This window comes from Trachemys scripta, chromosome 6 (genome assembly GCF_013100865.1).
Source record: "Trachemys scripta elegans isolate TJP31775 chromosome 6, CAS_Tse_1.0, whole genome shotgun sequence".
Taxonomy (NCBI): Eukaryota; Metazoa; Chordata; order Testudines; family Emydidae; genus Trachemys; species Trachemys scripta.
The window spans coordinates 44,228,697-44,242,713 of record NC_048303.1 but is presented as its reverse complement, the minus strand read 5'-3'; the positions used below and the strand labels follow the sequence as shown (position 1 = coordinate 44,242,713).

General features: G+C 42.4%; 1 protein-coding gene across 1 annotated transcript in view; it reads right to left on the bottom strand.

Moving 5' to 3' along the window:
- The window catches only part of ANKRD31 (ankyrin repeat domain 31), a 120,024-nt gene that overhangs the window by 93,670 nt on the left and 12,337 nt on the right, over window positions 1-14,017 (bottom strand). Inside the window, exons 6-9 of the mRNA XM_034773229.1 lie at window positions 12,699-12,742; window positions 4,450-5,118; window positions 1,564-1,856; window positions 1,052-1,191 (exon numbers count right to left, since the gene is read on the bottom strand). Of these exons, the coding sequence (XP_034629120.1) occupies window positions 1,052-1,191; window positions 1,564-1,856; window positions 4,450-5,118; window positions 12,699-12,742 (1,146 nt within the window). The remainder of the gene's footprint in view (window positions 1-1,051; window positions 1,192-1,563; window positions 1,857-4,449; window positions 5,119-12,698; window positions 12,743-14,017) is intronic.

Below are 14,017 nucleotides of genomic sequence, written 5' to 3'. Positions count from 1 at the left end.
TACATTTTATTTTGAGCATTTTGTTTTTAAAAAAACATTTTGCTCTTGAATGAAAACCTGTTGCTGACTTTATTTTAAATAAATATTAGTCATCTGATTAGAAAACCCATCATAAGCATGGTTATAGTGGAAATACTGACAACCCTTCATGAAAGCAACGTGCTGGGTAGTGATAGATTTATAATTAACAACTTATATTATACTACTATTATAGTTCATATAACGTATACCTTCAAAAAATTTAAATATATTAAGTACACAGTTAAAGCCAAACTGGACTTGCATAAATAAAAATAATTATAACACTCCAATCTTAAAAGTAATTAGGGTTCCACTGTTAGGGGACGAAGGAGTCAGGAGGCCCAGGTTCAATTCAGTGTTCTGCCACAGACTTCCTGTGAACCTTGAGCAAGTCTCTTTACACCTCAGTTCCTCACATGTAAAATGGGAATAATAAGACTTCTCTACTTTACAGGAGTGTTGTGAGGATAAATATATCACAGAGTGTGAGGTGCACAGATATAACTGTGATGGAGGTCATAAAAATACATAAAATAGACTGAAACCTGCAATCTGCTCCATGGTGGTGAATTCCTGTGTATGCTGAGTCACACTGACTTCAGAGAGACTCTGCACAGGCAGAGTTTGCCTTTGCAAATCAGACTGTAGGACTTACATTTGCATTCTGGATCTATTTTTTGTTTTGTTTTGGTGTTTCAGAATATTCAGTCATTTCAATTATAATGTTACAAAATTAGATTTCCACCCCTGAATGTTTTTCTTAAATTTTATGAAGGATGTGTGTAAGCAAGTCAATTATTAGAGTCCGTACTGTAAGTAGTGAAATAAAAACTGGTACAAAGTATCGTAGATTATTATTAAAACTAATGTATATAAAGTTTTTAAAAAAGGTAGCTCATAAATGCACATTTCAGTGGCTTTGAAAATACCATCCAACAAATTTATACTTTTCTGGTTCAGTACATTTGTTTGAATCAGTTCAACAGTAGAGTAACTTATCTGGCAAATAAATGTCAGAATCATCTCTTACTAATTTTCTTTGCAAGCCTTTGGCTTTTCCTCATCTGCTCAACCTCGCTGTTTACATCCATAGTTGATCCTTGGTATGTACTGGCTTCCAGCTCTGATTGCTGTTCTTTGCTGTCCTTACAAGCAGAGTCTTGTGTTCTACTGATGAGAGATTTGTTCAGAATGAATAAAAATATTCACCACTTTATAAAACAATGTAATATTTATACTAGATTTAGAAGTAAACATTTAATTTGTAAAGGAGGTTTATAATTATGTGCAGATGCATACTTCTCATAATCACACAAACTTCAACAGGATTGTATGGAGTATAAATCAATGCAGAATATGACCTTGAGTGTTTTTAAGAAAATGTAAAATCTTTACCTTTCAGGTAACTTAAATGAACATTTACATAGTACAAATGAGGAATGAGTGGCATGTAAGTTTCATATTTATTAAATAAATTGGAAGAGAGAGATAAAGAGTTCATGCATGAAGAAAAGTAAGCTTTTTATGTTATATATGCCATACCCAAAATCTTTAGATGAAAGTTTATTTCCTGTTTCTTCGTCATTACTATATATTCTTTGGTGAGTTTCTTCTAGCATTTTATAACAACTGGAAGCTTCATCTATGTGCTTTCTAGTGCAGTTTTCTCTTAATCGAGTTGACCTCCTTAATATACAAGAAGTTGCTTTGGTAGTTTCTATACCCGAGGTATTCTCTATTGAACCGGAATTTCCTTCACCAGCTTGTTTGTCATAAGAGGCGACATTGCAATAATCAGAAATTATCAAATCCTGGTTCTTCTGCTTACCTACAAGCTGTGACAAAAAGTATTACTTCAAACTACTGGTAGTCAAGCTATTAAAAGAAATGCTGTGCCTGGATTATGGTGTGTGGTGTTAAAAGCAAAATGTCATTTAAGTTATACATGCACAGATAGATAGATAGAGACTTAGAATAAATAGATTACTTAATAACTGGAGTTCTACAAATATATTGCCTGCACAAAGGAACACACTTGGAGTTGTGTGCCATGCTATACAGGCCCTGGAACTACTAAGAACACCCAGCAAGGGAAGTGGATGGCTGAGGACATAGGGATGTAATGGGACAAAGACGTAAAGTCTGTGGATGAGATGGCTTTTTTAGCTGATGCCTTCTAGCAGAATCAGGCGTTTATTGAGGGCAGGCCACAGAAAGAGGGGTTTAAAACTGATGGAAAGGGAGGATCCCATTTTGCCCCTAGGAAGAGAGAAGGGGGTTGGGAGCCTAAACATTCTCTTACCCATAAACATTCCTCTAACCCTCATCCCAAATCTCCTGTAAAAGCAGAAGAGCCCAAAAGGTGCTATCAGTGTATTTCCACTGATCACCTGAGGAATAAATGTAGCACCTTGTGCTAAGAGGAAGCAGGCAACCAATAGCTCATGTTAGTTCTGCTGTCCTCAACACAGAAACCCTCCAAGCAATTGAAACCTATCATATTGGTTCTGTGAGGTTAGCCTCAGAGAAACAGGTGGCAGAGGGTACCCCAAATCCAGGTCCCAATTTTTCAGGATGCTATTTCTGATAAGTTTTTGGAAAGTAACTGTGTCTCTTTAAATCAAGATGCAGCTCCAATACCAGTAACAGCAGAGGAGTTGGGACCAGGAAACTGCCAGGTGGTAGTTTGTGAGAATACAAATGGCTCAACTGACAGAGAGGGGGGTGTCTTTCCCCACGCTGGTGAGACACAGAAAGCAATTATGGGAGAGCTGCTGGGAAAAGGTGCATCTGACCGAAGGGTAAACACACCTAGCCCAGAGAGCACAGATCACAGCCCTCTAGGGAGCAGGGAAGGACTCAGTGCTGGGAGGGGGAAACACTGGGTAACCCCAAAAGGGGAGCTGGATTTTCTGCATATATACAGTCCTGGGGTTGGGAGACCGCTCCCCAAAGGGCCAGCCAATGTGCAGGATCCCCCTGAACACCTATCTTGCCAGACCCTGAGGCACCAAAATTCCAGAAACATGATTAAATTAAGAGCCCACACAATGGGGAACAATGGAGGGAAGGAAAAGCCAGTGACTGATTACATGGGAGAGTGTCAAAGGACACCATGGGTAATGAACAAACTAACCTCAAACTACACTATCTGAACAGAGGGTGTGGTATCATAAAGATACTTGTAAACGCACATCTGTGATAAAAATTTTGGTATTAATGTTAAGTTTTGGGGATAAGAATTTTGACACGGATGTTAAACCTTATGATAATGCTACTTTTCAATTAATACCTGTAAACAGGTTTAAAGCTTATCACAGCAGAGAAACCATAAAACCATAAAAAATTTGGTTTGCTGTGTGTGAATGGGGAAACCGAGGCATACCGCCTCACGGCCTTAATGGCTGGATGCCAGGAGAACTATAACACAAACTGCCTTTGAGCTAGTCAGTGACTAACCCTCCTGCAGTAAACTAAGAGGAGAGGTGTAACACTCTGTACCTTGGGGAAACATCCAGCACCTCCATGTTATTCCTCGTAAAACGATTGTGTGGTATCCAATGCAAAGTTTGTCATGTCGGGTGTCTTTGGAAGGCTCATGATGTACTGAGCATGGCTGTTATAGTGATGTTATTATAATTGTTACAATAACGTTACAGTAATGTTATAGGTTATAAATTCATTTGCAAATTTAACACCATTAATCTGGGCTTGAATAAGGACTGGGAGTGGCTGGCTCATTACAGAAGCAGCTTTTCCTCTTCTGGAATTGACACCTCCTCATCTATTATTGGGAGTGGACTACATCCACCCTGATTGAATTGGCCCTGTCAACATTGGTTCTCCACTTGCGAAGTAACTCCCTGGTCTCCATGTGTCAGTATATAATGCCTGCATTTGTAACTTTCACTCTATGCATCTGAAGAAGTGAGGTTTTTACCCACGAAAGCTTATGCCCAAATAAATTTGTTAGTCTTTAAGGTGCCACCTGATTCCTTGTTATTTTTGTAGATACAGACTAACACGGCTACCCCCTGATACTTGATACAAAATAATCCTTTCAGCTAATCATGCTAGTTATTCTACAGGCTGAGAAGAGATTATTTCTATTTTTAAATATCTGTGAGATGCTTAGATACTATAACGATGGGGAACGCACAAGCAGATAGCATTGCATAGCATAGAATAGTATGAAGCAAGTAGACAAAGTTTACTAGGATTTCTCCATTCTAAAAAGTTCAATAACTGACGTGAAAAAGTAGAAAAGGATTAGAAGACTTTAAATTAAAAAAAGACTAATAAACCTGTAAATTCCAGACTCAATAATTCTGTACCAAGACTAATAACATCTTAGAAAAAATTAACTCTTCAGTAAAATATTGTAAGATACACAAAACATTTCAAATAGGTATTAAAACATGTACATACTTGTTCATCTAAAGTACACTGAAATGGAGCCTCTGTTAATGCTTTTATTTCTTCCAATTGCTTCACAGAAAATTGAGGTTCAAAACTGTTATCTGTTATTTGAGTGCAGTCATCTATCTGGAAAATACTGGATTCTGATCTCACATGTTCTTCTTCAGCATTAAGCTCTCTTTCCTTCCCTACTAATTGACAGACAGGCTGTACTACAAATTCTGAAAAGGAGTTCAGTGCTGTCAGAAGCTCTATTGGCAGGACATTGCTGTTCTCATCTACTGATACATCTACAGATAGAGCATCACCTTGACACTGTAACGTGTCATGCAAGGGGTTTATCATTTCTGGACTCTCTGAATCACTGAGTGGTTTCAGCAAATCTCTAATTTCAAATTCATCACCCATTATACTTTGTACAGTTAATGTTTCCCTGGAAATCTTCTCTGATGTTGATGATAAAATAAAGTCAGGTATAGACTTCTCAAGAGAATTATCTTTTACCGTAATATCTATCTCAGTAATGGTCATAGTGGCACTTTGACAATCTTTTAAAACCCCTGGAAATACATTCCGTGGTGTCCATTCCTTTGGAGCCATTAATGTCTCTTTTACAACTGCACTTGACAGTAGGCTTCTTTCTGGAGAGTCATCTTCATCATTTAATCGATGTGAAATCTAAATGAAAAAATGTTCACAAAAATGGATACATGTTTCTAAAAACATGTAATGTACATTTACTTTACGGTTCATTAATACTCATAATATTAGGGTTACAATTTTTTGATAAAGCAAGCTACAAGCCCCTAAGAATTTCCACAATGGAAAAATTCCCATTGACCTTAATAGGGGTTAGACTGTACCCTTAGTCATAAAGGCAGAATGAATTAAGTTGCTGACTCCCCTATTACCGAAGATCCAGGATAGGATCCAGAATAAATCTACCACTATTTTGAGATCAAAGGTCTCATCCTGTTCTCAGGGTATTCATGTCCCATGTTAATGCTCAGGATGATTTCTCTTCCTTTTTTAGCACGACATTAAATTGTTATGTAGTCAAAGCAAATAGTAGAAGTGCGGACTACTGCAGATACAATATATGTATGTTTTGTTTTAAATCACATGCAACTACTGACAGGGTGCAGAAAGTTTGTCCCACATCCAACGCTGAATATTATGCAAAAAGTAGGGTAAATATAGTTATTTAGACTCATTGACTTTAAGGCAATAAGAGACAATCATGATCATCTAGTCTGACCTCCTGCACACTGCAGGCCATAGAACCTCACCCACCCACTCCTATAATAGAACCTTAACCTCTGGCTGAGTCACTGAAGTCCTCAAATCATGATTTAAAGATTTCAAGTTACAGAGAATCCACCATTTACCCTGGTTTTACCTTCAATTGACCCATGCCCCATGCTACAGAGGAAGGCAACAAAAATAAAATAAAATAAAATAAAAATCAACCCAGGGTCTCTGCTAATCTGACCTGGGGGGAAATTCCTTCCTGACCCCAGATATGCAGTCAGTTGAACCCTGAGCATTTTGGCAAGACCCACCAGCCAGACACCTGGGAAAAAATTCTCTGTAGTAACTCAGAGCCCTCCCCATATAGTGTCCCATCACTGCCTGTTGGGGATATTTGCTACTAGCAGTCACAGATTGGCTGCATGCTATTGTAGGCAGTTTCATCAGTTTTATAGTCATTTTCGTCATGACACCAATAGATGTGCCTGTGACAGACTGACAATAGTGTCCTGTAATATCCTGAACAAACCTTATGGAATTTAGATAAACGTTACTGAATTAAGCTAATCCTTACTGAATTAGGTGTAACACCTTTGGTTTCCATTGTACAGTCAAACCCCGCAATAAGGCGCCCCGCCATAATGCGAAACGCATATAATGCGATCACAATTTGGCCCCCGTTTAAGACATACAGTAATACAGTGCTGTATGTACCAGTGGTCCCCAACGCCATGACGCCTGCCAGGCAGGGGAGAGAAGTGCCAGACAGGGGAGAGAAGCTGCGGCCCCGCGCCTGCCAGGGACAGTGAGCACCGGCGCCCGCAGCCCTGTTGTTCTCTGTCCCCGGCAGGCACGGGGCCATGGCTTCTCTCCAGCTTCAAGAGGAGCCGCGGCCCCACCAGCCGGGGACAGAGAACAACAGGGCTGCGGGCGCCAGTGCTCACTGTCCCTGGCCGGTGCGGGGCCGCGGCTTCTCTCCCCTGCTGGGCACTAGGAGCACTAGGCGGCGCACATCAATGCACCGCCTTGGGGACCACTGACGGGCTTGAAACCCCGCTATACCACGACCCCGCATTTAGCGCAATGTAATTTTTTGGACCCCAAACATCGCGGTATAGTGGGGTTTCACTGTATTAATAATAATAATAATAATAATAATGGAGATATCCCATCTCCTAGAACTGGAAGGGACCTTGAAAGGTCATCGAGTCCAGACCCCTGCCTTCACTAGCAGGACCAAGTACTGATTTTGTCCCAGATTCCCAAGTGGCCCCCTCAAGGATTGAACTCACAACCCTGGGTTTAGCAGGCCAATGCTCAAACCACTGAGCTATCCCTCCCCCCCCTACAATTTGTCATAACTATAAAGGGAAGGGTAACAGCTGTCCTGTGTACAGTACTATAAAATCCCTCCTGGCCAGAGACTCCAAAATCCTTTTCCCTGTAAAGGGTTAAGAAGCTCAGGTAACCTGGCTGGCATCTGACCTAAAGGACCAATAAGGGGACAAGATACTTTCAAATCTTGGGGGGGGGGGAAGGCTTTTGTTTGTGTTCTTTGTTTGGGAATGTGTTCGTTCTCGGGACTGAGAGGGACCAGACATCAATCCAGGTTCTCTACATCTTTCTAAACAAGTCTCTCCTATTTCAAACTTGTAAGTAAATAGCCAGGCAAGGCGTGTTAGTTTTCCTTTGTTTTTCTCAACTTGTAAATGTACCTTTTACTAGAGTGTTTATCCTTGTTTGCTGTACTTTGAACCTGAGACTACAGGGGAGTCCTCTGAGCTCTTTAAGTTTGATTACCCTGTAAGGTTAATTTCCATACTGATTTTACAGAGATGATTTTTACCTTTTTCTTTAATTAAAAGTCTTCTTTTTAAGAACCTGATTGATTTTTCCTTTTTTTTAAGATCCAAGGGGTTTGGATCTTGATTCACCAGGAGTTGGTGAGAGGAAGGAGGGGAATGGTTAATTTCTCCTTGTTTTAGATCCAAGGGGGTTGGATCTGTATTCACCAGGAGTTGGTGAAAGGAAGGAGGGGGAATGGTTAATTTCTCCTTGTTTTAGATCCCAGGGGGGTTGGAACTGTACTCACCAGGGAGTTGGTGAAAGGTTTCTCAGGCTTCCCAGGGAGGGAAATGGTGGCAGCAGAACCAGAGCTAAGCTGGTAGTTAAGCTTAGAAGTTTTCATGCAGGCCCCTACATTTGTACCCTAAAGTTCAAAGTGGGGATCCAGCCTTGACACAATTATATATGTGTTTTGTGGAATTGTATGTTCCTTCTCTAGTAGGAGGGGGATGCTAATGTACTTCTTCCATTATTGTCCTCTGACCAGGGCCGGCTCTAACTTTTTTGCTCCCCCAGGCAAAAAAGAAGAGCGCCACCCCGCCGTAAACCCCACCCCCAGCGCTGCACCGCCGCCCCCGCCCCCAGCACCGCACCGAGCCAGGCTGGGCCGCCCAAACCCCTGGCGCGCTGGGCTGCTCAAACCCCCGCCCCCTCCGAGTGCCACACTGTGCCGTACCACCGAACCCCCCCACCCCCCAGCGCCGCGCCGCCCAAACCCCCGCCCCCCTGAGCGCCGGGCTGGGCCGCCCAAACCCCCGCTCCCGAGGGCAACGCCGTGCTGCCCTAACCCCCGGAGCGCCGGGCCGCTCAAACCCCCGCCCCGAGCACCGCGCCGGGCCGCCCAAACCCCCAAAGCGCCGGGCCACCCAAACCCCCGAGCGCCGGGCTGGGCCGCCCAACCCCCCTCCCCAGTGCCGGGCTGGGCCGCTGAAGCTCCCCCTCCCCCGTGCCGCGCCGCCGAAACACTCCCCACGCTGCCTGGCCGAAACAAAAAAAAACACCCTCGAGTGCCGCCCCGCCAAACAAAAAAAAACAAAAACACCGCGACCGCCCCCCGCCACCCCAACATTGGCTGCCCCTTCTAAGGTGCTGCCCCAAGCACGTGCTTGGTCAGCTGGTGCCTGGAGCCAGCCCTGCCTCTGACACCACCCCCTTGGAAAGGTACACATATGCTAGTTCAAACTGGATTCTCCAGGGACCAACAGACAAAGAAATGATTTTTAGATAAACAGCCTGGTTTTAAACTGGCTCAGGGCCTTCTTTCTAATCCAGCAAATGGGCAGGACCTCTAGTCCACAGAGGGCCCCAATCCTTAAAGAAGGGTTAGCAGGACTGGACCTACTGAGGCCCATAAGACTGTGTGCTTGTTCTGAGCAGAAGCTGTGATGAACTTGTAACCACAAAAGAAACCCCTTCGGTGGGTTTGGAAGGACTGCTCCAGAACCCATGTTGTGGTAGGGGTAATCTCTGGTAAGCTTATAAGTGTGTGTGTAGGTTCTTTTACTGTTTTTAATATGGTTTTTCTGTAGTGCTTGTACCGTAAGAATAATATAGGCTTACACTGAAAGAATTGTTTAGAAGAAATTTATAATTTGACAATAACGCTTATCAGTCTCTGAACAGAAAACAAGCAGGTATGTTTGTGCAGCCTGCCAGTGCCTCTGCAGTGAACAACAGAGTGAAGGCAGGGAACTGCACAGCCTGGAAATACCACCCCCAGAAGGGAGAGAGACATGGGACTTCACCTAAGAAAGGCAGTGACTGGGGAGCTGGAAACCTGAGAGCAGGTGCCCTAGTTGGACCATTGAGGGGAAATACAGGTGCAGTTGTCCTGAACTGTGACAGTGCCTGTTCTTCAATCAATGAAAATACAGAATTTTTTCTCCTTCCTATGAAGGATTGTCTGAAATTTCTGAACCAGGTACCTCAGAGGACTGACATGCTTACAGTTTTTACCAACATTGTATTTTTCACTGCTCATACTGTTGCCCCAACATTGTATTTTAGGGTAAATTTCTTTCAAGAGATTTTTTAAAATCTTTTGTTGCCAACACATGGCAAAATTGTATAGAGCAACAGCATTTTAATATCAGCAATATAAATCTGATTAACCACACTGACAATTAAAAGTATAATAAAACAACAAGAGGACAAGATCACTAAGGAGAAGAACTTTCTTCATAGCAATTTATGGATTTTAAGAACAAACTTGGAACATGCAGTCCTTTAGAGAGACTAAATTTAAACATTATGATATAATCCAGTAACCAAGGATGCAAATTAAAAGATCTATTGGCAAATTAGGAGGGAGGAGAAACAAATTTGTTAAGTAACGGGAAAATTACTACTGTCATATGATAAATATGATTTCCAAAAGAGACTAAGAATATACTTAAAATGTTATAATTATACAACAGTTTAAGGGACTGAGACAAGGAGGGATACTGAAAAGATAATTTGATCCAGTTTAAAGAGATGCATTTTATAATATGGAGAATTCACAGTTACTGCAAAAAAGGGCTTGATCCTGCACCCATACAGTGTATGCGCAGGAGGGTTAATTGAAGAAGAATTATGGCTTATGAAACACCAACAATGGGCAACCTTTGTGAGATAAGAATAAAGATTACTGCAAGATACTAGGGCATAAGGAAACTCAGAAAACAGAGGAATGGTAGAATAAACAGTCAGGAATACTACTTTGTCAAAATCAGTAAAACCCAAATATGACTTGTTTAAGGATGTCAATGTTCTATTAAATTACAAAATCTTGACAAACAATTTGTCTTGAAGTTTCACAGTTCTAGCTGCAAAACTGGCAAGCTTGAGATAGTCAAGGTGTCTGTGCTGGGAAGACTGTAATGGCTATCAGTTTCTCTTGCTACAGTTCTTTCTGGACCATTTTGACCTGTTCATCAAATAGTGCAAGAGATCAGAAAATACGAACAAATATAATTTACTATAGTAACTGGGAGTCTCAGGTACAAGAAAAAGCAAACTCACAGGAGCTAAAGCAATATAAAGGAGCCTTTTACTCCTACTAGTTTGTCAGATATCATCTCTGGAAATTCTCCCTAGACACTGGAATTCCTAGTTCTCCTAGTATCTTTAGGTTTTACAACCTCCTTTGAGACTATTAATCATTGGCATTCTGTTTCAGGAACTTTCATATTGAATTTTATTCCACTGAATCAACTCTGAAATATAGGGAAGTTTTACTTGATGAAATTTGTTAGTACACCTCTACCCCGATATAACGCTGGCCTTGGGAGCCAAAAAATCTTACCGCGTTATAGGTGAAATCGCGTTATGTCGAACTTGCTTTGATCCGCTGGAGTGCGCAGCTTCCCCCGCCCCCAGAGTACTGCTTTACCGCGTTATATCCAAATTCATGTTATATCGGGTCGCGTTATATAGGGGTAGAGGTGTATCAATATTAGTATGTACTGTAAATAAAAGAATCTCCTGGCTTTGTTTATGATATGATTACTTACTCATATAGTTTAATCTGTTACAAGATATATGTTTCACTATATTGTCTTTAGTATTTTCTGTTGGGAACTTTAGAAGATTCTGTTATTTTCCAAATGTTAATCTCACTCAGAATCTATGAAGAAAGTAAATTCTATTTATATGAAACTTTAACAGCTTTCTTTTGGATGCAAATTTTGCTTCACCCACTTTATATAATTTAAACAAGGTGGCAATCCTTGTATGAAAAAAATGTGTCTTTAGTCCTCCCAAATAAACAGAATAACCTGTGGCTAAAAAAAAAAAAAAAAAATCAATGGTAAATTATTTATTTGTGTATGTGGCACAGACTTTGTCTTTTGTTACTTGACTCTAGAGTATAACTCTTCTATGGAAAATGGCTTGCACAAATTACAGATTCATATCAGAAGTACAAATATGCTAGTGAAGTGATCATAAGCAAGGATTCACACAGCATGCGTGATAACACAGGAATCTTTGGATTCAACACCACAGACAAAAGAGATGCAAAATGCATCTCTCTGAACCAGCAAGGGCCAAGGTTCTAGAGAATGATTCACTCCTCAAGCAAAATTAGGCCATTTTATCACCAGCAGCCTCCATCATTGGTTTGTCAATCAGGAAAAGCTCTAAGTTTAGCTAACTTTTTGGATTACTACACACCCGTTGAAGGGAAAATTGCAACCACTGTAAGTAACTACAAGTCTGCCAGCAGGAGAGGTTTCCTAGGGCCTCAGCATCTAGATCAACAGTGATTCTGGCCCATTAAAGAAAACCACACTGTTTACAAGTTCATGTCTATTTCAGCTTCAGACACAGCTCTTGCAGTAAGATATTGTCCATCACCAAACTGCTTTCAACCTATATTCAGGGCCGGTGCAACCCATTAGGCGACCTAGGCAGTCGCCTAGGGCACTAGCATTTGGGGGGCAGCATTTCGGGTCCTTTGGCGGCGGAAGGATCTTCAGCCGCCCCAGTCGCCATCGGCATTTAGGCAGGAGGAGCTGGGGCACGGGGGTGCAGGGAGGGCCACCTGCAGCAAGTAAGGGGGGAAGGGCGGCACGCAGGGGAACCGCTCCCCGCCCCAGCTCACCTCTGCTCTGCCTCCTCCCCTGAGCACGCCGCCCCGCTCTGCTTCTCTCCCTCCCAGGCTTGCGGCGCCAAACAGCTGATTGGCGCCGCAAGCCTGGGAGGCGGGAGAAGTGGAGCAGCAACGGCGTGCTCAGGAAGGAGGTGGAGCAGAGGTGAGCTGGGGTGGAGAACTGCCACACAGCTCCGCGGGCCGGGGGAAGCTGCCGCGGGGGGGGGGGGACGGGACCTCAGGACGGAGGGGGGGGAGCTGCGGCAGGGGGGGCGCCTCAAGGGGGGGTGTGGTGGGGAGCTGCCACGGGGGGAGAGGGACGCCTTAGGGTGGAGAGCTGCCACAGGCCTCGGGGAGGGGGCAAGGTGGAAGTTTCGCCTAGGGCGCGAAACATCCTTGCACCCTCCCTGGTTATATTATGCATCTGTATTAAGAACATGTGCTAGAGAGTGGATTAGGCCAAATCTGGTATTTTTGCTTTAAATATTCAAAACATGGAACCTCATTGTTTCCCCAGAAAATATTCTGTAAGTGCTAATTAAATCAAATCAAACTGTTGACATGCATTCTGTTGTATGAATACACTCACCTTTCTCTCTGTTTTCAGAAATCCAGACATGTCAGTATCTAAACCTATAATGATGGTAAATAAAATAATATTTTTCAAATTTACTGTCACTGAATTGCACTTTTAGAGCTTCTCAGCCTTTTCTGATTAAGCGGCCCCTGGGTGTTATAAGATGTTGAAGTTTCAAATTCCCTTCACACTTATAGTGACATTAGAAAAGGTTCAGAGAAGGGCAACTAAAATGATTAGGGGTTTGGAACGGGTCCCATATGAGGAGAGATTAAAGAGGCTAGGACTTTTCAGCTTGGAAAAGAGGAGACTAAGGGGGGGATATGATAGCAGTATATAAAATCATGAGTGATGTGGAGAAAGTAAATAAGGAAAAGTTATTTACTTGTTCCCATGATACAAGAACTAGGGGCCACCAAATGAAATTAATGGGCAGCAGATTTAAAATAAATAAAAGGAAATTCTTCTTCACATAGTGCACAGTCAACTTGTGGAACTCCTTGCCTGAGGAGGTTGCGAAGGGTAGGACTATAACAGCGTTTAAAAGAGAACTGGATAAATTCATGGAGGTTAAGTCCATTAGTGGATATTAGCCAGGATGGGTAAGGAATGGTGTCCCTAGCCTCTGTTTGTCAGAGGGTGGAGATGGATGGCAGGAGAGAGATCACTTGATCATTGCCTGTTGGGTTCACTCCCTCTGGGGCACCTGGCATTGGCCACTGTCAGTAGACAGGATACTGGGCTAGATGGACCTTTGGTCTGACCCAGTACGGGCTTTCTTATGTTCTTCTTTCTTGAGATGGTCCCTGGCTAAAGCTAACTGAGTTTAGTGACGGAAGCTCTATTTAACAACAAAATATTTTCTAACTTAATTATATATTTTATTATTACTTTTACCTCCTGTTTTCTTATATCTGTGACCCATAGTTCTGTGCCTTCAAAGGTTACCAATCAACTACCACCATCTGTTTCAGGGAATGGAGCATATTTCTCACACCCTCCACACTCAGTCAGCTCTGTTGCCCACTTCCTCCCCTTTTAGGGGTGTCTTGAGCCCTGGGAGTGCTAGGAAGGCGCACTGGGGCCCACAGGCACTGTGATTCTCACCCCCTCCCTTCCCTTTGCACATCCCTGGAACATCCAGGCACAGTCTGACCCATAATTTTATTAAGCAGTGCTACCACAGTAAACTCAGCTTCAATCTAGAACTATATCAATATCTTAGGAAAACCATGAATAGTAATTATTTTATAACAAACTTGCAAAAGTTATACAGTCCCAACGTTACATGAAAAATAATGTAACCTGAACTCGAGTCCAGGACATCTCTG